This window comes from Lepeophtheirus salmonis, chromosome 6 (assembly GCF_016086655.4).
Source record: "Lepeophtheirus salmonis chromosome 6, UVic_Lsal_1.4, whole genome shotgun sequence".
NCBI lineage: Eukaryota > Metazoa > Arthropoda > Copepoda > Siphonostomatoida > Caligidae > Lepeophtheirus > Lepeophtheirus salmonis.
The window spans coordinates 21,927,507-21,953,552 of NC_052136.2; the positions used below are offsets into that span (position 1 = coordinate 21,927,507).

General features: G+C 30.6%; 1 protein-coding gene across 6 annotated transcripts in view; it reads left to right on the plus strand.

The window, feature by feature from the left end:
- The window catches only part of fra (neogenin protein frazzled), a 290,853-nt gene that overhangs the window by 248,257 nt on the left and 16,550 nt on the right, over positions 1 to 26,046 (plus strand). For all 6 annotated transcript variants that reach the window (XM_071889049.1, XM_071889048.1, XM_071889051.1 and 3 more), the window contains one exon: positions 9,739 to 10,032. In XM_071889049.1, the coding sequence (XP_071745150.1) occupies positions 9,739 to 10,032 (294 nt within the window). The remainder of the gene's footprint in view (positions 1 to 9,738; positions 10,033 to 26,046) is intronic.

Consider the following 26,046-nt stretch of genomic DNA (forward strand, 5'->3'; position numbering starts at 1 on the left):
ATACAATCTAATTATGATTTATTTCATGTTGCTTCAATTTTAACGATAAATTTTTAATTGTTTGCTACGAATTGCAATGATTCTTCATTGAATAATTTTCGTTTCTGACTCTGTTAGGATCAACATGTGTTTTGAAGAATAAACTTACATAGACTACACAAAGAGCAAAACTCCCTGCGAAAAGCAATAATAAATATATTAACTCAATAAATCCAAAAATCGACAGCTGATAACAAAATGCACTGTATATTCTTGTGTTAGTAAAGTAACTCTGTAATTTATTAGGAAATTTTCATGACTTTTATAATAACGGTACTTATACCATTTTTTCAATTTGATCCTAACCGATATTGCAGTCAAGACCATCGTCTCAAACCGTGCACCGATTTTGTTTCTCTCACTCTATGGGCACTGTGTACATAAATAAAACACTTAAAACTTCATACGACGTCATTATACTTATGTTTATAATTTGGAAACAGACATCATACATAATTCATCGATAAATTTGTAATGAGATCGATCAAGACCGAACTATTTTCAAGAATATAATTTGTTTGATCCAACAAAAATTACAACACCCTCAGATTGACTTAAAATTTTATGACCCAAACTCACCACTAACTATATTTACAATCTACAAACAGAATATGCTGTTAGATGACAAATTATTTATAGTGCATCATCGATTAGAACATGTGGGGGTATGAGGGTGGTAGGAAAAGCTGTTTGGGGTGAGGAGAGGACGATAATTAGGAAAGGGAGACCGCTTTTTACAATATGTACACACACACGCAAGACAGAATCATATCTCAAATTAATAAATAAAGTTTATTCTAAGAATTATGACGTTGTTCCAATTCATCATACTAAATGAAAAAGGGGTTCGTCACTTGTTAGACATCCATTCATTTTTTTTTTTTGGTTCAAAAACTTCTTGTCATTATTATTATTTATAAGACAACATTATCATAATTCAATAAGAGTATATCTTAGAGTAGGAAAAAGGTAGTGTAGTCTTTTTAATTAGACTCTCAGACAAGAAAGTCAAAAGAAACACACACACACAAGTGCTTTGCTGAGTCTTTCTTTTCTTCTTCTAATCTAATCAATAGTATCTGACTAAGAAGTAAATGACACAAAAGGCAAAAGTAGTAGTTATTTATATACTTTTGTAACGAATTCTTTTTAGCCTCTTATGAAGAAGAATAAATTAAGACATTTTTTTAATGGATGTTCTACTTAGGATGAAGAAAATAGATTTTTTAAGCCCAAGGAAGACTCTCTAAAGAAGTGAAATCCCCCTGGCAGGTCTACATCAGTTTTGTATATCTAGAGTTGTATAAAATATTACCTAGAACACGTGCCATATTTCTAAAAGTTGGCAATCTGAGCAACGTTTTAAATTTTTGTAATCCCTTATCCTAATTCTTGAAGAAAGATCATCTAAGAATAAAGTAAACATATAGGCTTGTGTACTCGTGAAAGACGGAGAGTTACACTGATTATTTGACGAAAATTAATGAGTGTGAGTCCTGTTTTTGTACGAAATTATATTTGTAAAAGTCTTTGTGCGACGCGGAGTAGAATTACGATCGTTACATCGTATTTTAAATTGTTAAGGGGGTTATGTCATTTTTCGTTGTTTTTTAGCATAACAAAAGATCATATTTTATTCATCTCTATGAATACCGGTGCTATAGGACCAGAAATATTCTATACATGGATTAAACACACTTTTTTAGACAAACTAAAGGTGATTTTTTAGAGTTGAATTCAAAAAATTATGTAATGGATGTTTTTTGTCATCAGAATAATAACTATTAAAATAAATTCGTTTTAGTCCTTAAAAAATTCATTAAACAATTGTTTCAATTTAACTGCTTCCTTCATTTCACAACTATTCTAGACAAATAAAAAAAATGGCCTATAGCTAGTCAAAAAAATTAGGGGATAAAAGATTTCACGTTTCATGGACAGAGTATTTCTTAATTGTTACATTGATGCGTACTAATACATTTGAAAGCGGAAATATACGATTATAACCGGAACTTGCAGTCCATTACATCATAAAAATATACGGCAACGAATGACGTAATCTCATAAAGCCAAATTATACTTTATAAAAAATCACTAAAATTGTCTTTTTAAAAGCTAATGTAATCAATGTTCTGAGCTAGTCCCCTCCTTTCTCCTACCTCAAACAAAAACTCCACACGTTGTTACTTTTATTGTATCCTCCAACTTTTTTTCAAAAAGAAACGGGGGGGGAGAGAGAGAGAGAGAGAGAAAGACCGATATTAGTTTGTATTTAGCCAATTCTGCCTATTATTGAATAATTACTATTTAAAAATGCTTGAGAATTTTTTACAGCTTAAAAAGAGATAATTCAAATTCAACCAATCAAGGCTCAGAACTGATCAGGGAAAAGAAGTAGATATATTCACAGCTGACAGGAAAATATGCTCTCCATTTTTTATTAGTGAGCTAAGGCCGTGATCAATACTATTTTATTTTGAAAATAGTGTTATTGTGACCACACTTGGCTACATATGTACGAACAAAATACGTTTTAATGGAATTTATCTTTTTACAAGGGTAACATTTGCTTTAAAAAATACTTAAGGTGTAATGAACTATCAAATCAACTTGTGGGAAGCAAAACAAAACAAGTGCAAATAAATGATTTTTTGAAAAACATATTATTAAACTATGTACATATTTTCTCCCCATAATCATTAGTGGGGAGAAAAAAAAGGTGTCACTTCAAAAAAAAAAATATTTCTTGAATAATGATGTATGAATTATGTAGTTTGAGATTGGGGTCATCCATCAAGTTTACCTACACATTCGGGAAACATGTCTAACATTATATACCCATGAGAATTTTTATTAATATTTAATTTATTAAAATGTAATGTTGTTAATATGTTTTTAGGAGGGGGGACAAGTACATTTGAATATACTTAAGTCAAGTATCAGCAATAATTTTAAATACAACTATTAGGCTTATTTTGCTATAGTATGTAAGCAATAAGTCCAAGAACTATGAAGAAAAGGTTGGGGTAAAGGAAATTTTGTATTCTTAATTTTTTTCAATACTTTATAAGAAGTGTTATAATCACCCGATTTAAGCCAAGTATGTACTCTTTGATAACTTGTTGCCAACGAGAATTCAACTTCATAATACCCTTTTCGTAGAAACCCTTCTTATCCCTATTGCCAAAAAAACTCAGACAACCAATTTTCTCTATTGAGGCCAAATTTTTACCCTCAAGCACATTGTTCATAGACATGAACAGGTGGCAGTCATTTTGTTCCAGGTACAAACATTAGAGTGGATGCATAAGAACTTCCCATCCGAACTCCTAGAGTTTCTAGAGCGTCATCAAAGCCTGGCGTTGTCTTCATGAAATACGATTCATCAATTATTTGAGTTTATTTTTATATCCAGTCTTCTGAAAATGATTCAAAATAGTTTTTATGAGCGATGCATAGCTACTTGGCGATGCCACAACTACTAAATAAAGGTCTATCTCCATATTTTCCATGATTTTATAAGCATTTTCGACAACAAGCCTTCCAGTACGCGACCCATCATTCACCTCTACAATACTAGAACCAAATTAGTTGAACCACTGTTGTGCAACACGAACCAAAGAGTATCGGCCCTGTACACATTGCAAATTTTTTTGGTCACTTTCAATACATTTTTCTCTTTCAGATAGTAAAAATATAAGATATGGTAAAAAACTTTTTTTGAGACCTCCATACTTGACCCACAATAATTCATAACTGAACCGGCCAAGTGCAATACTGTCCGAAAATCGTTTGTAGTATACACTCACACCTTTACATTGGTTTATCGTATGATCCAATATGATCAATAATAAACAAGATATACTTTTTTTTTTTAAAGTTGGAAATACGAAAAAAAAAATCGTAACATATTATTCACTATTGCACGCATACTTAGCCAAAACCTTTTTCCCTAAAGCTAAATTGCCTAAAAAAATAATTCATATATTTTAATATGATTTATGCTGCAATACTATGTTATTAATATTCCTATTCATGGTAGTCCCATCTTGAAAGATAAAATGTTAATTATTAGCGACAAATTGTAGTTATTTTATATTTTTATATTAATTGATTTATTTCATTATGAAGATGCTTTAAGAATTAGCTCGAATGGGTATAAGAACCGTAATGCCCTGATAAACAAAAATATACAGTGTATTTTATAGCCTGTTATTTTGATTTCATAGGTGAATATTTTTCGTATTCCTTTTAGTAAGGGCTTGTCCTCCTTGTTTATTATAAGTTTCTTAACCAATGACAAGTCCATTTTGAGAATTATAGAGTCAGATTATAATAATAATCGATTAATGAAAACTGAATCATTTGGGGAAATAGTTAAATATTTTTTATTAAAAATTCGTGTAACATGAATTGAAATCATAATTACATGATATTGTAATATGAATCATTATAAAATATCATTATTGTTTTGAATAGTGTCTGTTTGGTAAACTGTTCATTACGGTCATAAAGCAATGTGTTCGTTCGGCAAAGTGCCCTATAACCATATTTACTTATAGTTTTGTCTAATTCCTATTTTAATAGTTTGTTTACTTTTATAAGAGGTAAATTATTGGAAGTTATCTTAGAAATTCCTTACAAAAACGACAATTTATTGTCCAAAATGGATATGACAGATCTAAATATTTGAAACTGAGAATTGCATCTTTTGATGTTGTCAGATTGAATCCACTTTTCATTTTTCAACAAATCAGTAATATTTGTAAATTTTTTTATAATTTTCTGTCGAAAATATTCTTAACTTATTAAGTACAAAGTGCAATGTAATTTGTCCCATTCCTGCGTATTATACAAAATATACGTTTATTGGCAAAATATTTGAAAATACGGTCATGCGTAGAGATGTCAAATTGTTCTCCTACAAATTATTATAGACGACAACATATCTATTGACAAAAGTGATCTCTCTAGTCTATCAAAGTTAGCAAATGCCAACATATACATTGTTTGTAACTTATTTAAACTTGCTAAGGTTCGGCCAATTTTAATTTTAATTTTCTCATCTCTATGATCATCAAATGTGTGCGTAAAATTGTTAATTTTTATATTATGTCTAAATGGGGTGTTTCTCATAAAAGGTTTGATGAGTAAATTAAACTGTATTTGTGAAGGTCTTTCTTTTTTACCGAACCGGACTGAAATTTTTGATACCGCTACGACATTTATTATACTGACCTACTACAAAAAAAATATTGCACGTTAATAAATTGATAGAATTTACAACTCTAACAAAAATAAAAAACAAAGTATTTTCCTCCTTTCTTCTGTGAAAAGTATATGTATGTGTATGTGCAATTTGGATAAAATACAATACTTGAAGTAATGGTTCTTAACCTTTTTACCTTTATGATACAATTTCAGAATCTCAATATGCAATTCCCTTGGATTATTTTGATGAAAGATAATTCCATTTATATATGTCACTATATAAAGTGATTTATTATGGTTGTTAATAAGATGAAAATTCCTTCCCCTCCCCCTCAGTAGAGAACATCTGATCTTGGCAAAATCTATCTCAAATCACCAAAAAAACAAAAACAATTTGTAACCCTACCCCCTCCAATTTTGATGAAACTTGGCACAATTGATGCCTGTTGGTAGAAACTAACTGCTGTGAAATTTTATCCCATTTGGAACAATAGTTTAGGATATATGATCTTTTGAATTTTTGACTTTTTCAACAAATTTGACCTGGACCCCAAATTTTAAAATCCCACATCTCTGCAACCACTTGACTAATATTGATGTATGAATTATCATTAAAAAGGTAATAAGCCCAGGAAACACATTCCGGTATCATTTTCAGACTTGGAATATAAAAGGGGTTAGGATCTTCGAAACTATAATTTGACCTTGAAGACCTCGTGGTCTTGGTTATTATTCCTTGTTCTCGCACCCTGAAAGTATTGTGATCCTCGTGGTCTCGGATAAGCTGGTTTTGATCGCAACTCCTTTCCTACAAAATAACTAATTCCATTAAGAAAACTACCAAATATCTTTGTACAAATATGGCCATGCATCTATCATAATTTTTTTTTGCATAAATATAACCACGAAGAAAAAAAATAATGTTTTGCAAGCACTGAAAAGTGAGGGAGAAATATACAACACATATACTCGTATACTCATAAACAACTCCCAGCATTTCAAAATAGGACTACTTATCTATCCATTATACGTACAAATGTATATACAAGCAAGTAACCAATCTCTCATACAACTTATTACTTACACATATATATATAATATATGTATGTAACATACATACAAGCATTCCAGAAGTCATAAAAACTGCTTACAAGATAAACACATAAATGTATATATTTTTCCTCCCCTAAATACATTCATTTCTGGCCCATCATCCATTGCCAAATCTATCTTTTGTGAACTCATTTTGATCAAATATACTCTCTTCTTCTCCCCCATTCTCCAGATAAATATGTATGTATATGTGGGTCAACGACATTGATCCAACTGAGCCCTTTTAAATCTCATTTTGTTTAACTCAGCTCTCTCTCGCAAATGTAAGATCATTTGTACTCCGGTAGTGTTGTGTAAGTCCTTATTTAGGACTGAAGACTACAGTCCTGTCAAGTTCACTCTCGGCCTGGTCCAGTTCAGTACTGCATATCATTCCTAAAAACTTATGAAGATTGGTCCTTGATGATGTCACTATTTTTTGTTCTAATATGTTCTAGTAATGAGAGTCCAAAGGGACCGACAATCTTAAAGACCGGTCCTAATACTAGACTGGACCGAATAAATAAGGACTCGTAGAACACGTAGTCATTTGTACGTCTCAGATGTCTACATCTGCTAATTTTTTGTTAGTCGTAGATACTATTATTCTTTTAGCTGACGAACAGTAGCACACAAGATTGACCGTGTATGAAATCCATTACCTACGATGCTCGGAATCCCAATAAATCAGCAATAAAGTATGCACTTAGCACTCTAATGCTTAGGTCTCTTGTACATACTTTTTCCTTACCAGTAAGTATTTTTGCGATATAACCCTTTGCATTAAGCACAGTTCAGTGTTCTTACACTGATAGACGCACTCTCACTGCAATCTGCAGAATGATCGATTATCTAAGCTTCTGAGGTCATATGACACAAATATGTCAGGATATATAATAAAGGGTGGCAGATTATTTTATGTGATGATGTAAAAACGGGATCTCGAGATCCCAAAAGGGAATCCCCAGTATAATACTGAAAAGATAAAAAGCAATTTGTATAATTGGTTCATATGTCTAACTATCATATAGGTATTAAGCCCCAATAATTTTTTCAATAGATGTATCTATCTGTCTTATTAATAGTGATTCATTTATGGTAGCTATGATCAGGCTTTGTACTAACAAAACTGGGATTATGTCGCTGCTTTTTTATTCTCCATTTGAAGGAAAGGTTGCGATATACACTAAAGGAGATTTTACTCCTTCATGAGTAAACTTTTGCATACAGTTACGTCTACATCATCATCAAATTACTGGAGTAGTCACTAGCAGTCCTGCTATGTATGTACTCCTATTATCATAATAATCATTTATCCTCAATTACATATAATTTAGCAACATATAAATAATATCAAATGAAGTAAAATCATTCATAAATACACTTAATCGTATTTTATTAATCAATTTTTTCTGCAACGTTATTTAAGCTCATTAAGACATATTAAAAGTACGAAGATTATATAATACATATAATATTTTTTGTTATTATTGACTTAGACTGATATTTTTTGTATATTTACGTACAAGTGAATATGCTTCGTTCCCTTTGACTTCAATCAACTCTCAATATTGACTCATTTTCATATTGATAAAAGTTTGTGTACATACATTGATATAGTGTGTGTACATAATATTCATACAATCAAATATAAAGGAAAAACACCCTCTATTGATCTTTTTATTCGGCAATATTGTCAAGAGGAATTAATTGTCTATTTATTCGGTTAGTGTTGGACTACGGTTTGGAAATCATAGATCAATTCTAAGACACTTATAATATTGGTCTTTAAAATTTATTTAATGTAGATCGGCCCCCAAAAAAGTTATGTTTAAATTGGTCATGCCGTTAATTGGCTAACGAAAAAAAATGTAAACTATATTTTGTAATCAATTGTTAATTTATTTGCTGTTTTCACGTCGTTACCTTTATTGTATCGTGCTATCTTACCTTCAAACAGAATCCAAAAAAGGCTAGAAATCATTTGTTCGTTACCCAAATAAGTCAATCTTACCAATTCCTATTTTCTCTTAAGTTTTTTTCAAACTATCATTGTCATATTATTTATCCAAAATATTATTTACATCCATACACATTTAATAATATTAAAATCCCTAATGGTATTTTATTCGATACTGTTGATAATAATATTGCTTAGTAATATTTTATTAAAAGCGTAGCTATACATTTTTATTTATCAACGATAGCCAAAATTATTTCATAAAAATAATAAAATGGCCAATATATATATAAAAATATTCCATGAAGGATCAACAAGAAAATATATTCCTTTCCTTTTGGAAAAGGAGCAGAAGTATAGAACAACTAATAACTTTCAATTATGAAATAATAACGACGTATCAAGTGTGACGATGGAGTCGACAGCAGACAAAAAATACTTAAGGTATTTTTGTTCTAGTGACGTTACCCAGTGTATTATGTATGTTGATTGATTCAATTTGAATCAGCTTTTGTTAAGCTGTCAATAACTATTGAATAAATAATTATATATTTAGGAAGAATTGGCAGACAATTACCATTTGATTTTGGCCTGTATTTTTTTGCCTCTCCTTGAAAAAAAGTTTGGGAGATATAATCAAGGTAAAAACGTGCTGCTCCACAAAATATAACCTGTTCTAATAGTCCATTGGATTAAGGTGAGGGCTGGAGGAGGGTCACACGGAGATAGGCAGCAAATAGTCAGCCGTATTGTTGTTATAGAAGTGTGGGTTATTCCTGGCTCTATGGGGCTGTAATGTACTTTTTGATGTTGTAGGGAGTTCGAATGGAGATGTCAATGGTGTATCCAACCATCTTGGCACTGACACAGGAGAGATTGGACATGACTTCCTTTTTTTTGTTGTTGTGCGCACATTTTTTTACTTATAAACATGATATCAATAGCTTGTATATTTTAGTTTCTGCTGTTATTTGGTTACGCAATGAAACCTCGTTATTAAAAATAGTGGGGATATAAATGTAATTATTTGTTATTACAAGTTTTGGGTACCCACTCTTGATATATCTGTTTATCAGATTGTGTATGTTCTCGTGATAGCTCTGTGTTTTCTATAGAATATGTATCTAAAACATGAAGTTAATAATCTGAAATGTTAAACTAAATCATGTTTATGTTTATATCATATACATATTTTTCGACGATTTGTCGGAAGATAGTCAAAAGAATCTTGCTCCCTCACACATCTTATCTCCCCCCAAGTGATTATGAGAAACAAAGTTTTCTGTACGTAACTACATCATAAAAATATTTTTTTTTTCAAGTGTTTGTAAAAATGAAGGGTATATTGAAAGTTTATTTCAAACAATAATCACAATTTATTTATATTATTCGTATCCCTATGTCTTAAAGTAATAGCATTTCTTTTTCTTTTACAGATCCCCCTTCATTTGAATTAGAGCCTTCAGACTTACAGGTCTTCCTTGGCCAAACAGCTGCTTTTCAATGCCTTTTAGAAACACCGGACAATAGTGAGGAGGAACTCTCATCAGATAACATTCAATGGCTCAAGGATGATCAGCCCCTTATTTTGAACCACCGTATATCCATCAAACCATCTGGAATGTTGGAGATTATCAATGTAGAACCCTCAGATCGTGCCAAATATAGCTGCGTTTACGGGGAGGAACTCAAGAGTCGGAGTGGGAAACTAACTATTGATTTAGACTCTGGTAAGTTCTTTGTTCAAATACAAGGCCCATTAGATAAATGCAGACTATATTAAACCTGATCAAAAACCTAATATATAAGTAGTAGAAAGATTTTTTTTTTTTTTAATATGAAATTTGGTGTTTGATACCATATTTGTTGTCTCATATCGAATAAAAAGTAGGTTAAAGGTGAGGTGGGAGAAAAATAAAGAATTGATTTTTCTCACACGGGTTCAATTGCAATCAAGATTTTCCTTGGTTACTCCAAGAGCAATGCCCACAATGGATAGAAAGGATGAAAAGGGTGTGTCAAAAGATTACGCTTATTCCTTAAAATATCTTAAATCAGGAGCTAGAATCCTATCAGTAAAGTTGAGTAGTTTGTAATGAAAACACTACATTAAAAATTAGAAAAGAAAAACAATTGTATATTTCGTTATTTTTTTTGTTTTTTTTGTCCATTATTTAATTGGTTGTGGTCTTTGTGCTAACTTTTCTCACCTGAAGAAAGTATTATTACCAATCTTTTGTTTAAATTGTTTTAAAAATGCATAGATATTCAGGGTGGACAAGATAAATCTGGAATAACTTTTACGGCTAATTATGAGACTTGTATAGGAGATAGAAAGATAATTTTGTATACATTTGAATGCCACATTAAATGTAAAATGATTATTGATAATAAAAGTCTTTGTTCTCGATCACCATCTGTACACGAGGCATGAATGCCTTGTATGCTTTGCTACCTCCCGCAGATCCATATCCTTCAGTATATTGACGATAGAGGCCTTCAAGGCTTTAACTGGGGCATAACTATTCTTGAAGGAGATCCTCTCTACCCTGCACCACAGGTAAAAAAACCATAGGGATTTAGGTTTGGGCTGTTGGCTAGCCAATAAAATGCATCTCCAAAATCTGGCACATTTTGTACTAAGAACTTTTGACAATTTTGGCCTTATGAGCAGGTGCTGAGTCTTGCTGGAATGTATATAGCTTCCATCAGGGACTTCATTCATCCATGGGATGACTATGTCTTTGAGAACGTCCTAGTAGACCTCCTTGGTAACCTTCTGGTCCTTTTGGAAGAAGTGCGGTGCATAACTTGTCCCTCCGTGCTGATGACCGCCAGGACCAATAACAAAAAATGGATTATTTGTTTTCATGACTGGTTGGACCTCATCAGGGTCCGGACAGATCTATCTATATTTTTTACGTCTATGCTTGGCGTCAATGGTGAAGATTTTATCTTCCAAAAAAAACAAAACGCACATCTTTGCTCTTCATTTGGTTAATAAGAATCTTGCCTTGCTCATTCTGTCTACCTCATTCTTCTCTGTTAGCAGATGCATTGAGGATCTGACCCTAGACATGAAATGCCCCTCTAGGAATTGGTGTGTCTGGATGTGTGTCAGTTGATCGTTTCAAGTCAGCGATCAACCTTTTAGTCTGGATTTTATCATATCTTGTTGAATGAGTTGTTGCTCTTTCAGTCTTTCCCTCATCATCAAAGGCCTTAACCACGTCATAAACTGTTGATTTGCGATATTAGACGAAGGAAATTATCTCCTATGCAGAGTGTCCTGTGCGGCGAGCTTCGATGATGGAAATTCTCTTAACTATTTCCATGGTTGAACGACGAGATAATTCAAAAAACTCTGATTAAATTCGACACCTAAAACATATAGCTTGTAACAAGTATTAAATTTGTTATCATTCAAACTCTACAATTCTCATAATTAGCGTTAAAGTTATTCCATATTTACCTTGTCCATCCTGTATATGCACAATATTTTTTCCGCGCTAATGTTATTTTTAATTTAGAAGGGTCTCCACTTTATAACAGTAATTCATTTTCTCCCTCCAAAGTCATATAAAAGGGAGCTGATATTTACAAACTTCTTAATTCAGTAGTAAGTAATGACTCGCTACCGCCTGCTCCTTTCACTTCTTTTTTACTTACAAAAATTTCTCCAGTACATATTAGTATTCTAGCCAATAACTCAATTACAAGCATTCAACTTTCTCCAGAGTCATTAATTTGGACTTAATTTTAAAATTATACAAACGTCACATCTTTACAAAATAAAAAGTCACAAAGGTCACAAATGGCAAAACATTGTTGAACAAATGAGGTTCAATGGTGGAAAAAATAACTTTATTGAGCCATGAGATGAACTGGATCGTATACCGTTGTACATAATGCTGGCTGGGTAGCAGTAGTGGCAAGTGATGTCTTTCACATACTCAAAACAAAATTTCCAGTATTCATAACGGCCTTGCATGTCATTGGGGGCAGCGACACTGAGCTGCCATCATTTCCACGGACTATATAAATGCCTATAATTCTTGTTCACCTCATACTGAGTGAATTATTGCTGGTAAAGGTGATTAAATTGAATAATTTTTTTGTTATTTTCTCTTTATTGGTCTAGGGAAGTTACATATGCAAAAAAGTATGTATATAAATAAATATTATAGTCTATAATTAAATCCCGAAACTAAAAAGATATGATTACTATAAACATGGTAAACAGATAAAGTACATTATTACATGCATTTTCCCTAAAATATTGCTAAAATATGTCCATAGGTATAAAACAAACATTAAAATAATCCTAAGAATTTATATTAAAATATTAACATTAAAAAAAAAAAGAGAAACAAAAGCTAAACATTCAATGGCAATATAAAAAAAAGACAACTATTGAACTATTGAGGCGCAGAACTTCTTAAACTGGCGTATCAGGTGACGAAGAAACTTCCTGTTGTTATTCGAGCTTGAAGTGTAGTAGTCAATAAGATCTCTCGCATATTTCCACGATAGACCATCTAGATCAGGGATTTTGTTCATGGAGTTCTCAAAATCTACTCCAAATCCCGTGAATTTCTATACAATAAAACCCGCAAGATCGTTTAGCTCAGCAACAAATAGTAAGGGAGCTGAAGGACAGCCATGCCGACAACTCTTTTTCAAAGCTATAAGGTCACTTTTCCCTTCCCCTATAGAGATAACAGATATTCCATTGAAGGGAAGAGCTCTGACAGGATTAAAGTATTTATTAGGAAAGAGTTTTCTTACTGCTTTCATGACATGACCACGTAGAGTTGAATCAAAAGCCTTGCTGAAGTCAACTGCAATTATAGCTCCTAAAGTTTCCATTTTCTCTACAATCTCTTCCTTGAAATGTCAGAAATCTTTCTTTCTTTCAGGAAGCCTTTTTGATACCTTTCTATATTGGAATTTAAAATTGGTTCTATTTCAGTTACGATGACAACATAAATAATTATGTAGTTCTCATTGAGGACTCTAATCGGTCTCCAATTATTAATGTCCGTCAACAAACCTTTCTTAGGAATAAAAGCAATCTGGCCTTTAGTAACTAATTTTGGAAGTTTTCCATAGATTTCCATGGACTTTCCCAGTTGGACTAAGTATACCTCATCCACGTAACCTCATTGTTTAACATTCGTAAAAATCCTTCCACCCATAGCATCGGGTTTAGAATCTTTATTACCAAGAAAATAGTTTTTTTATGTATTTGGAATTACAATATTCCGTAAAAATTGTATGCGTTTCTGATTTAGATCGAGGAAAATTAGCTCTATCACCACCAATAAGCCTTTGGAAGCGCGTATAAAAGAGTTTCCAAATTTCATGTGGGTTAGTGATTGTTAGGCAAGTTTCAATAATTTTCTTAATTATAGTATCGATCTTTTCGGAGCAAATTTTTAAGTCTTTTTCATGAGTTAGTTTCCAACATGTTTTTTTGTTCGTATTCCATCTCAGCTAGCTCTGAGGTACGAAATAAATTTGCATTATCTTTTGTAATTGTTCATTCAAATAGTTTGAAGATTATCTAAAACATCTTCAAACTCCTTTTGGAGCATTGAAGTTTTCCCCATTTTTCTTAAAGTATGGATCTAACCGTGTAAAACAATAAATTAGCGATCTGTTTGGATTAAAAGAAGGGTTATAATTATGAATTAATCGTGTTTGTAGTGTTTTGATAAAAATTTTATCCTCCACTGCCCATCTGGGTATTCTGAACCTTTTCTTTGTCCAATTATCTCAATATCAATGTCGATCATTTTGTAATTTAATTTAGGATGAGGGCGATAGCGTACCTTTATTATCTTCTTGAATATAGAAGAAGTAGCAAGTGCCAAATCGATCCGAGAGGATTTCTTCCCAATTCTCCAGAACATAGTGTCTTCTGGACTCAGAATTCTTATGACATCATGTAACTTTAGCTCCATGATGAATTTAGATAGATTTGGGTAATGAATTTTTGAATTATACAAATCTACATTCAGGTTATCAATAATCAAGAGAGGATGAATATATTATTGTTGCACGTATTGATAATGGCATGAAAGTAGGCAGAACACTTAACATTAGGTCCATTAACATTTAATAAATAAAATCCCCCACTTATTGTTGGGATGAATATTTTATGCCAGTCACTTGAGTTTGATAGTTCCTTTACACACTTGGGGTTATCGATTGACTTCGAGACTAAAGACAGAATCCCCCGACGTCTCTAATCTCCTGCGAAGAAATAATGGAAATTTCTCGGAATGCAAAAGTGACAGCCAGATGAACATGACGCAGAATAAGGGGATTTTATGTTTTGAAGACATATAACATCTTCCCTTTCGTAGAGCAGGATTTTCATCAAGGAATGTCTGAAAAGTCTATCTTTTCTACCACTCGTATTTAGCGAAATTACCTCATTTACTCCCATGTTTATTCTCTGATCTTTAGAAATCGGCAGTTTGTAAGAATCATCTGTACTTGATAAAAGGCATTGAGGTCTTAAAATATAAAAATAAATATAAGGATACAATCTAACTCTTTGGAATTTTATTTGGAACTTTATGCGATCTTTTAGAAACCGAACCAGCCCTTGTCCTTGAAAGTAGGATAATATCTGGATTCAGCGGCGGTTTTTTTGGCTTGCAATTATTAGAATTGGAACTCTCGTCTTAATGTTTTAGATGAACATTTATCGTTAACGTTGCTTTTATACGTGTTTAAAATAGTGCAGATTCCTTCAATCGACCCTGTACATGTATGTGTTTTTGAGTTGTTTAACATTCGAGGTTTTTATTAAATCACAATGATGAAGGGTAAACAATTTTTAAGGGGTGGGGAGGAGGGTTTACATATATGTTATGTACATACTACTCTGGATTTCATTTCCGTTTTACATGGAATTGTTATTTATAGAGAGTGATTGGAATCTCTTCCGGCAGATGAAATTTACATTTAATATACTTACTTTTTTACTTCTTGTCTAATGACTTTCTCTTTAGGTTGTATGTATATTATATTGTAAATATCCTAAGGGGAATAAATTTCTCAATAGGTCATCGAGTTGTACATACATACTCAATTGCTCTCTATTTCTTCTTTCATGAACATGGGAAAACGTATTCCAAATGGTTTTGTTTAAATCCCTTTGTCTGATTATATCATTGATATCTATAATCATTTCGAAATTTATGGATGGGATTTAAAGTACATATGTATTAAATAAAAACTTTAGAGTGGTATCAGTCTATGAGATAAGATTTAAAATCGACTTTGTCCCTTGATTGCAACAAAAATGTTGCTCTTATCCGAAAGAGTGATATATTTTAGAGACTATTTAAGAGAATATTTTGTTTTTGGCATATTACTCAGTTTTATTATTACAAAAGATCGAATTAATATGCAGCTTCACTTTAATGGAGAATAACTACAGAATATTGGACTACGTGTTCGGTCAAAATCATTATCATGACAATTACAGTGTGTGAATTAGAACCCTGGGATATAAATATGTAAATTGACTAAGTCAGCGGGATTAATTACAGTACTATAATTAGAGCTGCATAAAACATGACCTAGAACGAGTGCAATACTTTTTGTAGTTGCAACCTGAGCAGAATTTTTATTTTCCAAAGCTGATGACATTTTTTTAATACTTGAAGATAGAACCTCCAAATTTAAAGTAACCACTCGTGGTTGCACTCCTGGAAAATGAAAATGATGGGGTTTCCGGAGTTATAAGTGTAAATCCTTGTATGAAGAATGGATGATCGACATTGAAGTAAATTCAGTATTGTATATCCTTGCTTTATAAAGAGTGGTACTTGTTTATTTCCCTTCTCTCACAGCTGCTTGAAGCTGATTTAATAAAATGGCATGACAACTAAGCTCCTCTACTCTCAAACATTCTTCAAACTGTCAGGAGTATCACGTGGATTTTCGATTCCATTTTTTCTAACGTATCCAAAATGCTCTCAATAAGTATTACAAGTTATTATTATTAAAAAAGCCCAATGAACAATAATAGCTTCTTATTATTCTTGATTAAGGCTTAATTGAAGTATTTTGTCTTAAACTATAAATAGATGGATCTATATAACCCCAATATTTATAATAAACGCCATTGGGTGATGTTTAGGATACTGTAATTTACCATAGCTTGTTCCATGGGACGACGTTTATGTCTATAAGATCCACCCGATCGGTTTCCTTAAAGATATCCAGATATACATAAAATATAACTATATTTGCAATATGGATTCCAATCATTTTAAAATGTATTACATATAGTTTGACTACATGGCTCACATTCCATATATAAATTAGGTGCATCAAACAAATGTTGTTGTTTTTTTGTTATTTTTTTATTATTATTTTTTTTTGTAAATTTCCCATATATGGATAGACATTGCCTATTAAATACACATATATGTAGCATATAAAAATAATTCTGACTATTAAATCTTGATTCAATGCCTTTCGCTTTAGTTTCTTCTAAATTACAAAATGTCAATGTCCATATTATATTTATGGATCCCACAAAATATCTATTTTAAAATAACAACTATTACCGTAGGTAATTTTTTTAACTACTGTATTTATTTATAGATTGTGAAACTCTATGTAACATACATAGAGTTTCCTAAAAAAACTCGGGCTTCACACATAGATGGCGCTAATTTATTTTCTTTTTTTGTTCACTCCATTTTTATTTATTATTAACCTTCAAAAGACCGCTCTAAAAATTTCAAGGCAATCTATTCTTTAATTGTTAATCTGTTAGTTATTGTGCTTAGAGTGACGCTACTTTTCTTATTTCCAAAACAATGGATAAAATAAATTGTATTTAAATTTTAAACTGCTTCTTGTTGGTTCAAAAAATGTTTAAGCTAAGCAATGGGTTGAAAAGTGTTGTAGGGACTCCACTCTATGAAGCAAATAACAATAATAGTTTAAAACAAAAAAAAAATTTGAACGAAAAGAAAATGTTTTCTTTGTTAAGGGTGGGACTTTTCAGCCGATATATTATAATATTTATTGTTCGCTCTTTCAATTGCCGCTTATGGTCACGGATTCAAAGAATTTATAAATTGGACTTAATGTTATATATTATTTAAATATATACTATGTGGTCCGTCAACACAAAGGCGAACTATAATGGGGTTTTGGTTCTCAAAATTGACCCTGGATTAGTGTTGCTCATTATCTCAGTACCATTGTTGTGCCAGAGTACTTAGGCATTGAAGGCAGTACTATGATAAATAAATATTACTATGAGTTCTAGCAGATTTACGACTTTAGAAAAAATCAATCTCCCCCCGTAACGTAACCCCTCTAATTTCATCCCTGAACAAAATTGCGGGAAGAACAAAAAATTATGAGCAAGCTCTAACCCCAAACAACATCCTGCCGATGCCCCAGAGAGTTCTTTTCGATTGCTTTTAACAAGATTGTATATTTTATTTGTGACAATATTTGTCTGAACCAAGTACATGTGTCAACTAATCATTATCGTCAGTGTCTATCAACAAATTATTATATTTAATGCTTTGAAGGTATCCCAAATTACACTTGAAGTAGCATAAATTTAAATGAAAACACATTACTAAGCTGACAAGGCACTTAGCTTAAATTATTTTCTTGAAATCAATGTTTTTAGGTTTGTCAGTTAATCTAAGAAAAGGCTCTTTTTGCAAACAAAATCTGACAGGATCAAAAATTTGAAGACTAAGAGAAGGTAGAATTTTTATGAAAAAAAAAGGAAATTACTCCATCACATCATTTTCTCGTGGCATAAACTTTACATTAATTTACTCTCAACCAGTGACGATAATCAAGGCCTATAACAGTCGACTTATAGTTAGTTTGTATAAAATATAAAAACTATGACTAAAAGCAATAAATTTAAGATAAGAATATTAAAATTTAAAAAGTATCGTAATGGAGCAAAGAAAAAATTAACAAAATAAAATAATCCTAAAATATAAATAATATATATATAAATTTGTTCACACAAAAAGGGAATGAACTTAAAACTGCTTGAGGTCAGCTTCACTTCCCTGACAAAGCAAAAAAGGAAGGAATTCCAAAGATTAAGCAATATATAATAACAACTTTTTTTTTTAATTTCTATAAATGGTTTTGAGAGGTAGATGGTTTTGTGATAAGAGAGTTTCGTTTCGTGGAAAAGTTAGGCTTTGTTTAGTATTTAGATTGGAGGAGATAGGTTTATCTTATTATTTAAAATAACATAAATACATCGTTTATGGGACGTTTATGATACTGAGTGATGAGGTAAAGTATCTGGATTTCCCATTGATCAGTTATTTTTATCTACCAATGAAGGAAAAAATAAGATAAATCTAGCTTGCACCTTTACCAAGAACTTAATCATGCCGTTTCTTGAAGTATTCTAGATCTCAGATCCGTAAATTAAGATTGGAAGGACATTAATTTTATAAAGTTTAACCATGAGCAAAGGGTTACGAGTTTTGAAACTTATTTTACATATAGCTTGGAATTTTCATATTTCATTAGGTTTTCAGTCAAGGTTATCTTTTCAAATCTTATGAAGTTTTGCTCCGATACTAGCACTATTCATCTGTACATAGACAAGTGCCGGACGTTAAACAGTTCCTATTGTAATAGCATAGAGTTTACATATACTTAATTAGTGCAACTCCATCTGACCAATTAAAGGAAGATAAAAAAAATAATCTTGATTATGTAGGAATTATAAATTAATATAGTATGTATATGTATTATAAAGGCCCATCAGGATTAAATTAAATCTAACAAATCAAATGAAGATTCTTAAGTATAGTTAACATTCTTGAATGTTTCAACTTATGCCATAAATTTGATTACAAAACTTAGAATGGTTCGAAATATAACTTATGAAAAAATAGGCTGTATTTATACATATGATATAAAAAAATTAATCGGGAACTTTTTGTCTTTTCCTTGATTTTTATACAAGATTTCTTTTTATGTTAATGTACCACATATATTTGAAAGAAAGAAAGGTGTTTTCATTTTTTGCTCTCTTACCCGCTTTATTTTTGAATCTCCACTAAATAAATCATTACACATACATTTACTATGTATGTACAATGTACATACTTTGAACCACCTGCGTTGAAATACCCTCTCAAAAAATTTTATAATATGTAATTATATACATAATACTATAATGTAAGTTTTTTTTTTTTAAATGACTTCGGAAGTCGTGTGTGTGTATTTGAGCTCCTTTCTGTCGTTTAACTCAAAATATTTAGAGTATCAAGTTTCAAGGGTCGTTTTATTTTATAATTGTAAATCTTTTAAAGCCATACATACAAACTAATTTAATTTCGTATTATGTATTTATGAATATTATATAAAGTACTTTTAAATTGGGTATGATACCTATTTTTTGTTCGATTCAGTCCTAAGTGATTTGCCTAAACTGATCAGGACAGATATTTCGGTTGATGTTTATCATAGACCGAAATTCAAGTTTGACATAAAAATTTCCTTTTCTAAAAAAGTATGCAGCATATAAAAAATATTAACGTCATTTTCTTTCTCAAATTTATTTGCAAAAAAAAAAAAAATGACATGGAACCAAATCAAGACCGATATTTTTGTTTGCCAAATTTTACTCGAATATTGATCTAGACCAAAGTTAAAACTATAACGTTCTTAAATCAGTCTAGTATTTACGATCCCCCAATCCAGCACTATTTTATTTATAAACGAACCATGTGGTTGTAAATCCTAAGTTTTTTTAGCGCGCGACTTTTGCTTTTGTTGGCAACCTTAACAGTTATTTTTATTTTCTAAGGTTGTTATCATTATTCTTTCATTTTTGTAGGAGAAAACATCTAAGTATAAAGTATAACACGACTGTCTTCACTCATGAAGGAGGGAGGGTAACACTGTTGATTTGTTTGAGAGTTATAAATGAACACAGTATATCATTCAGGATCAAAAACGGATTAATCCCTGCCTATATCCTTGCTTGATACACCTTGTGTTTATTTACTTAATCTCACAGCAGCTCATCGCTAATTTAATTTAATTTTAATTTTCAGCTAAGCCTCTCCTCTCAAACATTCTTAGAGTTAAGATGTTGATTTTAGGTTTGCTTTTTTTGCATCCTGAGAATGCTTACAATTTACATTCCTACGAAAAACTCTATCACTTAAGAAAAGTTAATTAGATTTGAAATCGAAATAGATGTGTTATTCGAAAATATACTTATATAAGTATATTTGTAATGTAGAAATGGCCTACATAGATAGGTATCTACTGGTTATGCCTACTAGTGTACAAGCTTTAGAAAGTAAAATACCATTAATAAGAGTATTTTTACTAATGAAATCTTTATTGATATTTAAACTTCAATGCATTTAATAAATCTTTCTCCAACAATAAGTGTATTAATATTTGGTTAATACAAAAAAATATATATAAGTATGTAGTATATATTATTACAATAAAGGTACATGGATGAAGAGATCGAACAAGAGAATTATTATAATAGAATATCTCAAAAAATAATGATGATAATAAGATAATTCAACAACTCATGCAATTATTAAAAATATATTAAAATTGCATAAGTAAGTATCCATGTACATAAGTAACTGTATTGTAAGTCCTTATATAAAGTATGATCAAATGATGATTGTTCTATATAATATAGCAAAAGTTTCCTGCATTGCAGAACTGAATAAAGGGGAATAGAAATAAAGAATGAATCTACGAGAAAATATACAGAGAGAGAGAGAGGGATGTAAAAGAAATAGAGGGAGAAGAGAAAAGGGGAGAGACAGAGAGAAGGAGAGAGATATAGATAGAATGAAAAGGAATTTTTTTTTGGTCAAAAACAGCCTCTTAACAACCTCAGAGATCCAAAAAAATGTAATAGAAACATACTTGATTATTTTATACGTCTACTGCCTAAATTTCAGACTGATATGTTATACCGTTTTGCATTCCATGTACGATAACAACACCATTTATATAAGATTTGTACAAGTGTGCTTATATATTGTGTTGCCTGTCAATACAAAAACAAGCTAAACTATTTTTTTTCAAAATTGAGTCAGGATTAGGATGACTCAAAGCAATAAACCAATCGAAGAAGCGAGCTTGATAGATTGAGTAGAATCTTTGTCTTTATAGCATCCTGTTCATTCGCTGGATGTAGCCTTTTAAGATATCACAGATGACGTCATTTTATCATTTCTCTCTATGACGTATGAAACTTTTTCTTTTTAACACAGAATTCCCTTTGTTTATTGAAATTGAAGGGGGCGTAGCATATTTAATTATATAATAATATTCAAGTATGCCCAACGCCCCTAACGGAAAAAAAGTTATCAGGTAGCCAAATATATTTATAAAAATATTAGCTTTGGGTTGAACAACTGTTCTCTTTTCCTGGACATGTCCTCTTATCCGGTTACTTCTTTTATAAATTTATTATATGTCTGGTTTGTATGGATTAAGTTAATTTTCATTCGACTTAAAATAATAGTAAAATTAAAAATAAGAAAGATGAAAATAAAAAATTATATTAATTAAAAAAAATAAGATCCATTAAAAACAAAAATATAAATTTATTGATAGTTTAAGTATTCTTATATTTTATAAATGTCACAATATCTAATCCTCATTCTTTGAAGTCCTATAACTATACCTGAGAAGTAGTGTTTTTGGAAATAAAAAAAGGCCCTTCTAGTCTGGATTAAGTTTAAATATAGTTGATTGAGCGTAAATGTAAGTCAATTGATAAATGCACATTTCTAACTTGGAATGTTTTTATTAATCTAAAAGTATAACTTGTGTTTTACTATAGCAACCAACTGCTTGGAAAGTGTTAAGGGTACTCTGCTTTATAAATAATAATTTAAAAAAAAAACAATTTTGAACGAAAAAAAGTGTTTTCTATATTAGGACCGATACTTTTCTGCTCATGCGTTAGAATAATCTACAACGTTTATTTGATTCAAGATCTTATTTTATTTGCATGCAGTGCGTACGATAACTTTGTCCCCAAATAAATCTGACAGGTTCTGTTTGGAAATGTAATTTAAAAAGTATTACGTAAGAACTACTTAAGCTCATAAGTGTCCTTACTTTTTATCAATCCAAATAACATACATACTTCGAGGACACTTTTTTTGCAGCTTTAAGTGCTATATACATATTACTATGTTGATATAGATATATATGTATACGATGATAAAACATTTTTTATCATCTGATAAAGCTTTTATTTTAAGTAGTAACATATTTTTATTTTTATTGACAGGGACGTGTTATGATCAATTTTAACCTAGGCATTCGGGTTTTTTTTTTTTTTTTTTTTGTCTTGTCTAGTAAAAGATATTATATAAATTTTCGATCAAATATAACTTACAAATTGCTATTGCATCATGAGTATGTGATAATACCCTACGTCGGGGATATTTAACTATTATGAGCAGAACCGTTGCCACAAAAGGGATCTGCAGGAAAGAGGAGCTGAAAACCTGACAATAGCACTGGAGTGGCAAAACTGTAACAATAGTTTTTCTTTGGAAGGAGTACTTTTTGACAATTTGAACTGATTTTTTTAAAATTTATCTTTGGCAAATAACTTTTCTTCGAAGAGAAAAAAATATTTTGAAAAATTTTTAAGTTTGTTTTTTTATATCCAAAAAACTAAATTTGTACAAATCGCCATTTTTTAGAGAGAAAACAAATTGTAAAAAGTAATTATAGTTTTTTTTTTCAAATTCCGAAATTATTTTATAGTAAGTAAATTTTGATTCCTTTTTTTAAGAATAATTATCGAATCTTGCTTTCTAAGAAATCAAATTAAATTATTTTTATTGTTCAATATTATCTTCTTTAAAAAATTGACAGCCCTTAAGATATTCATAGCAATACTCTTCAAAAGATCCAAATTCAAACAATGGTCCAACAATTGAATATGTAATTAAAAATATTATTACAAAAAGTTTATTGACACAAGGTAACTTTTGATTCTTCTCTTTTTTTTAAGAATTTTTGATTTTTTTTTAAAGAAATATTCCATTTTCTCCTTTTCTTTAAATGACATATTTTTTTTTTTTTTTTTTTTTTGACAATAAATTATTCCTATTCTTGTTTTTATCTTTTATTAAATATTTGCTTCTCTTCCATGAAAATATGACATCTTTAAATCATTTATTGCGTCGTTACCTTTATTCTCCAAAAAGAAACACAAAAAAAAAAGCCCCAAAATCAGTTGGTAGTTGGACAGTTTTTCCCAACTTTGGAATTATTCTTCAATATTTGTTGTGGATTACTCTCACCTTAACAAGAATTAACTATAATTCGACCAATCAACAATCTGAACTCGTAATATGGAAAAAGAAAGAAAAACATTGACAGTTGACAGTAAACAAGTGTGCAGAAAGGATCAATATACGTATTACAGAGGTCTGTAGATTGACCATGGTCCACCAATTATATAAGCCTTTCATACTTAAAAACTACATTAAAGTTAGAGTATTGACTTAAATGCACATTGTATGTAAATAATTTATGTCATCACTACGCAAAACCATTTTATTTGCATACCTATAGTTATTTGTGCAAGATGACTCAGAGTGAATCCAACTATCTCATTTTATAGATGTGGTAATTGCCATGTACATTATACTTGTATAACAAGTTCTGTGTGTGTTTAATGAATGAGTGAGTAAGTAGAAACAAACCACTTCTACCTCTTAGTTACTTACTAATAAGATATAATATATGTAAAGTCCTACGCAATACATATTCATTTACATCGTTGGTTGTACATAAGGAACACGGTAGCTCCATAAAATATGGTCCAACTGCATCATAATAGACATCTACTGCAGAAACGACTTATTCATAAAAAAATATGTTTTTATAAGTGTTGAATTACGTTCTGCAAATCATTGACCGGTAACAAATCCTTATAATTATAGATAGATCAAACTAAAGATATTTATCATGTCCAGTAATCCTAATCGGGATAATGTTGTGTCCGTCTGTATTTAGGATTGAAACCTTCAGTCCCATCCAGTTCATTCTTGGTTTGGTCCAGTTCAGTCCTACATATCAATCCTAAAAACTTATAAAGTGCGGTCCTAGATGATGTCACTCAACTTTAATTCTTCTTTTTTTTATTAGTTCTTGCAATGAAAATCCTAAGGACCAGTCCCAAAGAATGATACTACCTGTTCTAAGACTGGAAATAAGTAGAACGAATAAATAAAGACCGATACATTACTTAATTCGGTGCATTTTGGACATGTTAAAAAAGGAAAATGAACATCAACATTAATAATATTTTGGAGGAGAGTTTCCAAGAAATTAATAAAAATTAATTTATTAAAAATTTATTTAAAAAAGAAAAATCGTAAATAAATATAGATTTTTGAAATTTTTTCCAAAAAATTTAATATTAGAAATTAAACTTTTGAAAAAAAAAAAAAATTCGAGAACAACAATGGATTTTTGAATTTTTTTTGTAAAAAATTAATATTTAAAATTTAATTTTTAGATTTTTTTTGGGGGAAAATTTAATTTTTTGTTAATAGCTATGGATTTTTGTAATTTTTTTCCAAAAAATTTAATATTTCAAAACAAATTTTCGTCGAAAAAAATTAATTGCCCTTGACATTCTCGTATATAAAATACGGGATAATAAATGCAGGGTGGCTCCTGATTCCCTCACTGACTCCAATTAGTACAAAATAATAAACATGCAAAAATTATGCAAATGTAGATATATTTTGTACCAAACTGTTAATTGTATCAAAAATGTTTTTCTTTTTCTTTTTGTTTCAAAAGAGATCATTAATAAATAATGGAAGACGCCTTTTTATGAGATGTGATACCCCTTTAGTGCTATTGTCTATATATGACACTTCAACAAATTGGAGTTATTGTAGTTAAATTATAATTGGAATAATTTTTAAATAATAATACTAATAAGGGTTGTGTGGGTCTTTATTTTGTGACCTAATATTGGTTCTGCAACATTTATTGGTACTTGAATAGCGTCTTAAATTTAAAAATACCCTCTAATATTATAAATACTTCAATTTTACAATTGCACTAGTTTTCGTAAAGTTGTAATGAACGAAAAAAGTTTGCCATTAGTCCTAATTAAAGTATTTACAATTTTTATAAAAATTGGATCCTTGACATTCCGTTACTTTTATTGTATCTTGCAATCTTTTCTCCAACAACGAAACAGAAATGTCACAAAATCATTTGGTAGTTCTTAGCCAATTAAATAATTATTTAATTTACATTCTCAGCTTAACTAGAGCTAATTAGAATTCAACCAATGAATGTTCAAAACACAGATAAAGGGAACCAAAGCAGGCAAATTGACAGCTGACAACATAAAGGCAATGCCAATTTTTATGTCAGTGAGAGAACACTCTGAATGAATGTTCAATATTGATTAATGAGGTCGTTATTTAGCAAATATTGCTATATTGCATAAACTTTAGCATCGTATTCAGGAGCATTCTTAATATTAAGGCTCGCCATTACCACACAAACATACATTTTACATTGGGTTTCAGGTAGTTAACGACTATAATTTGACTGAATTGAGTGTAACGTATGTTTTTTTGTAAATAATCTTTCTAATTGTGGTGGAATTTTTTTGAAAAAGGAACATTGCTTCAACTTAAGAGCCATTTAGCGAGTAAAAA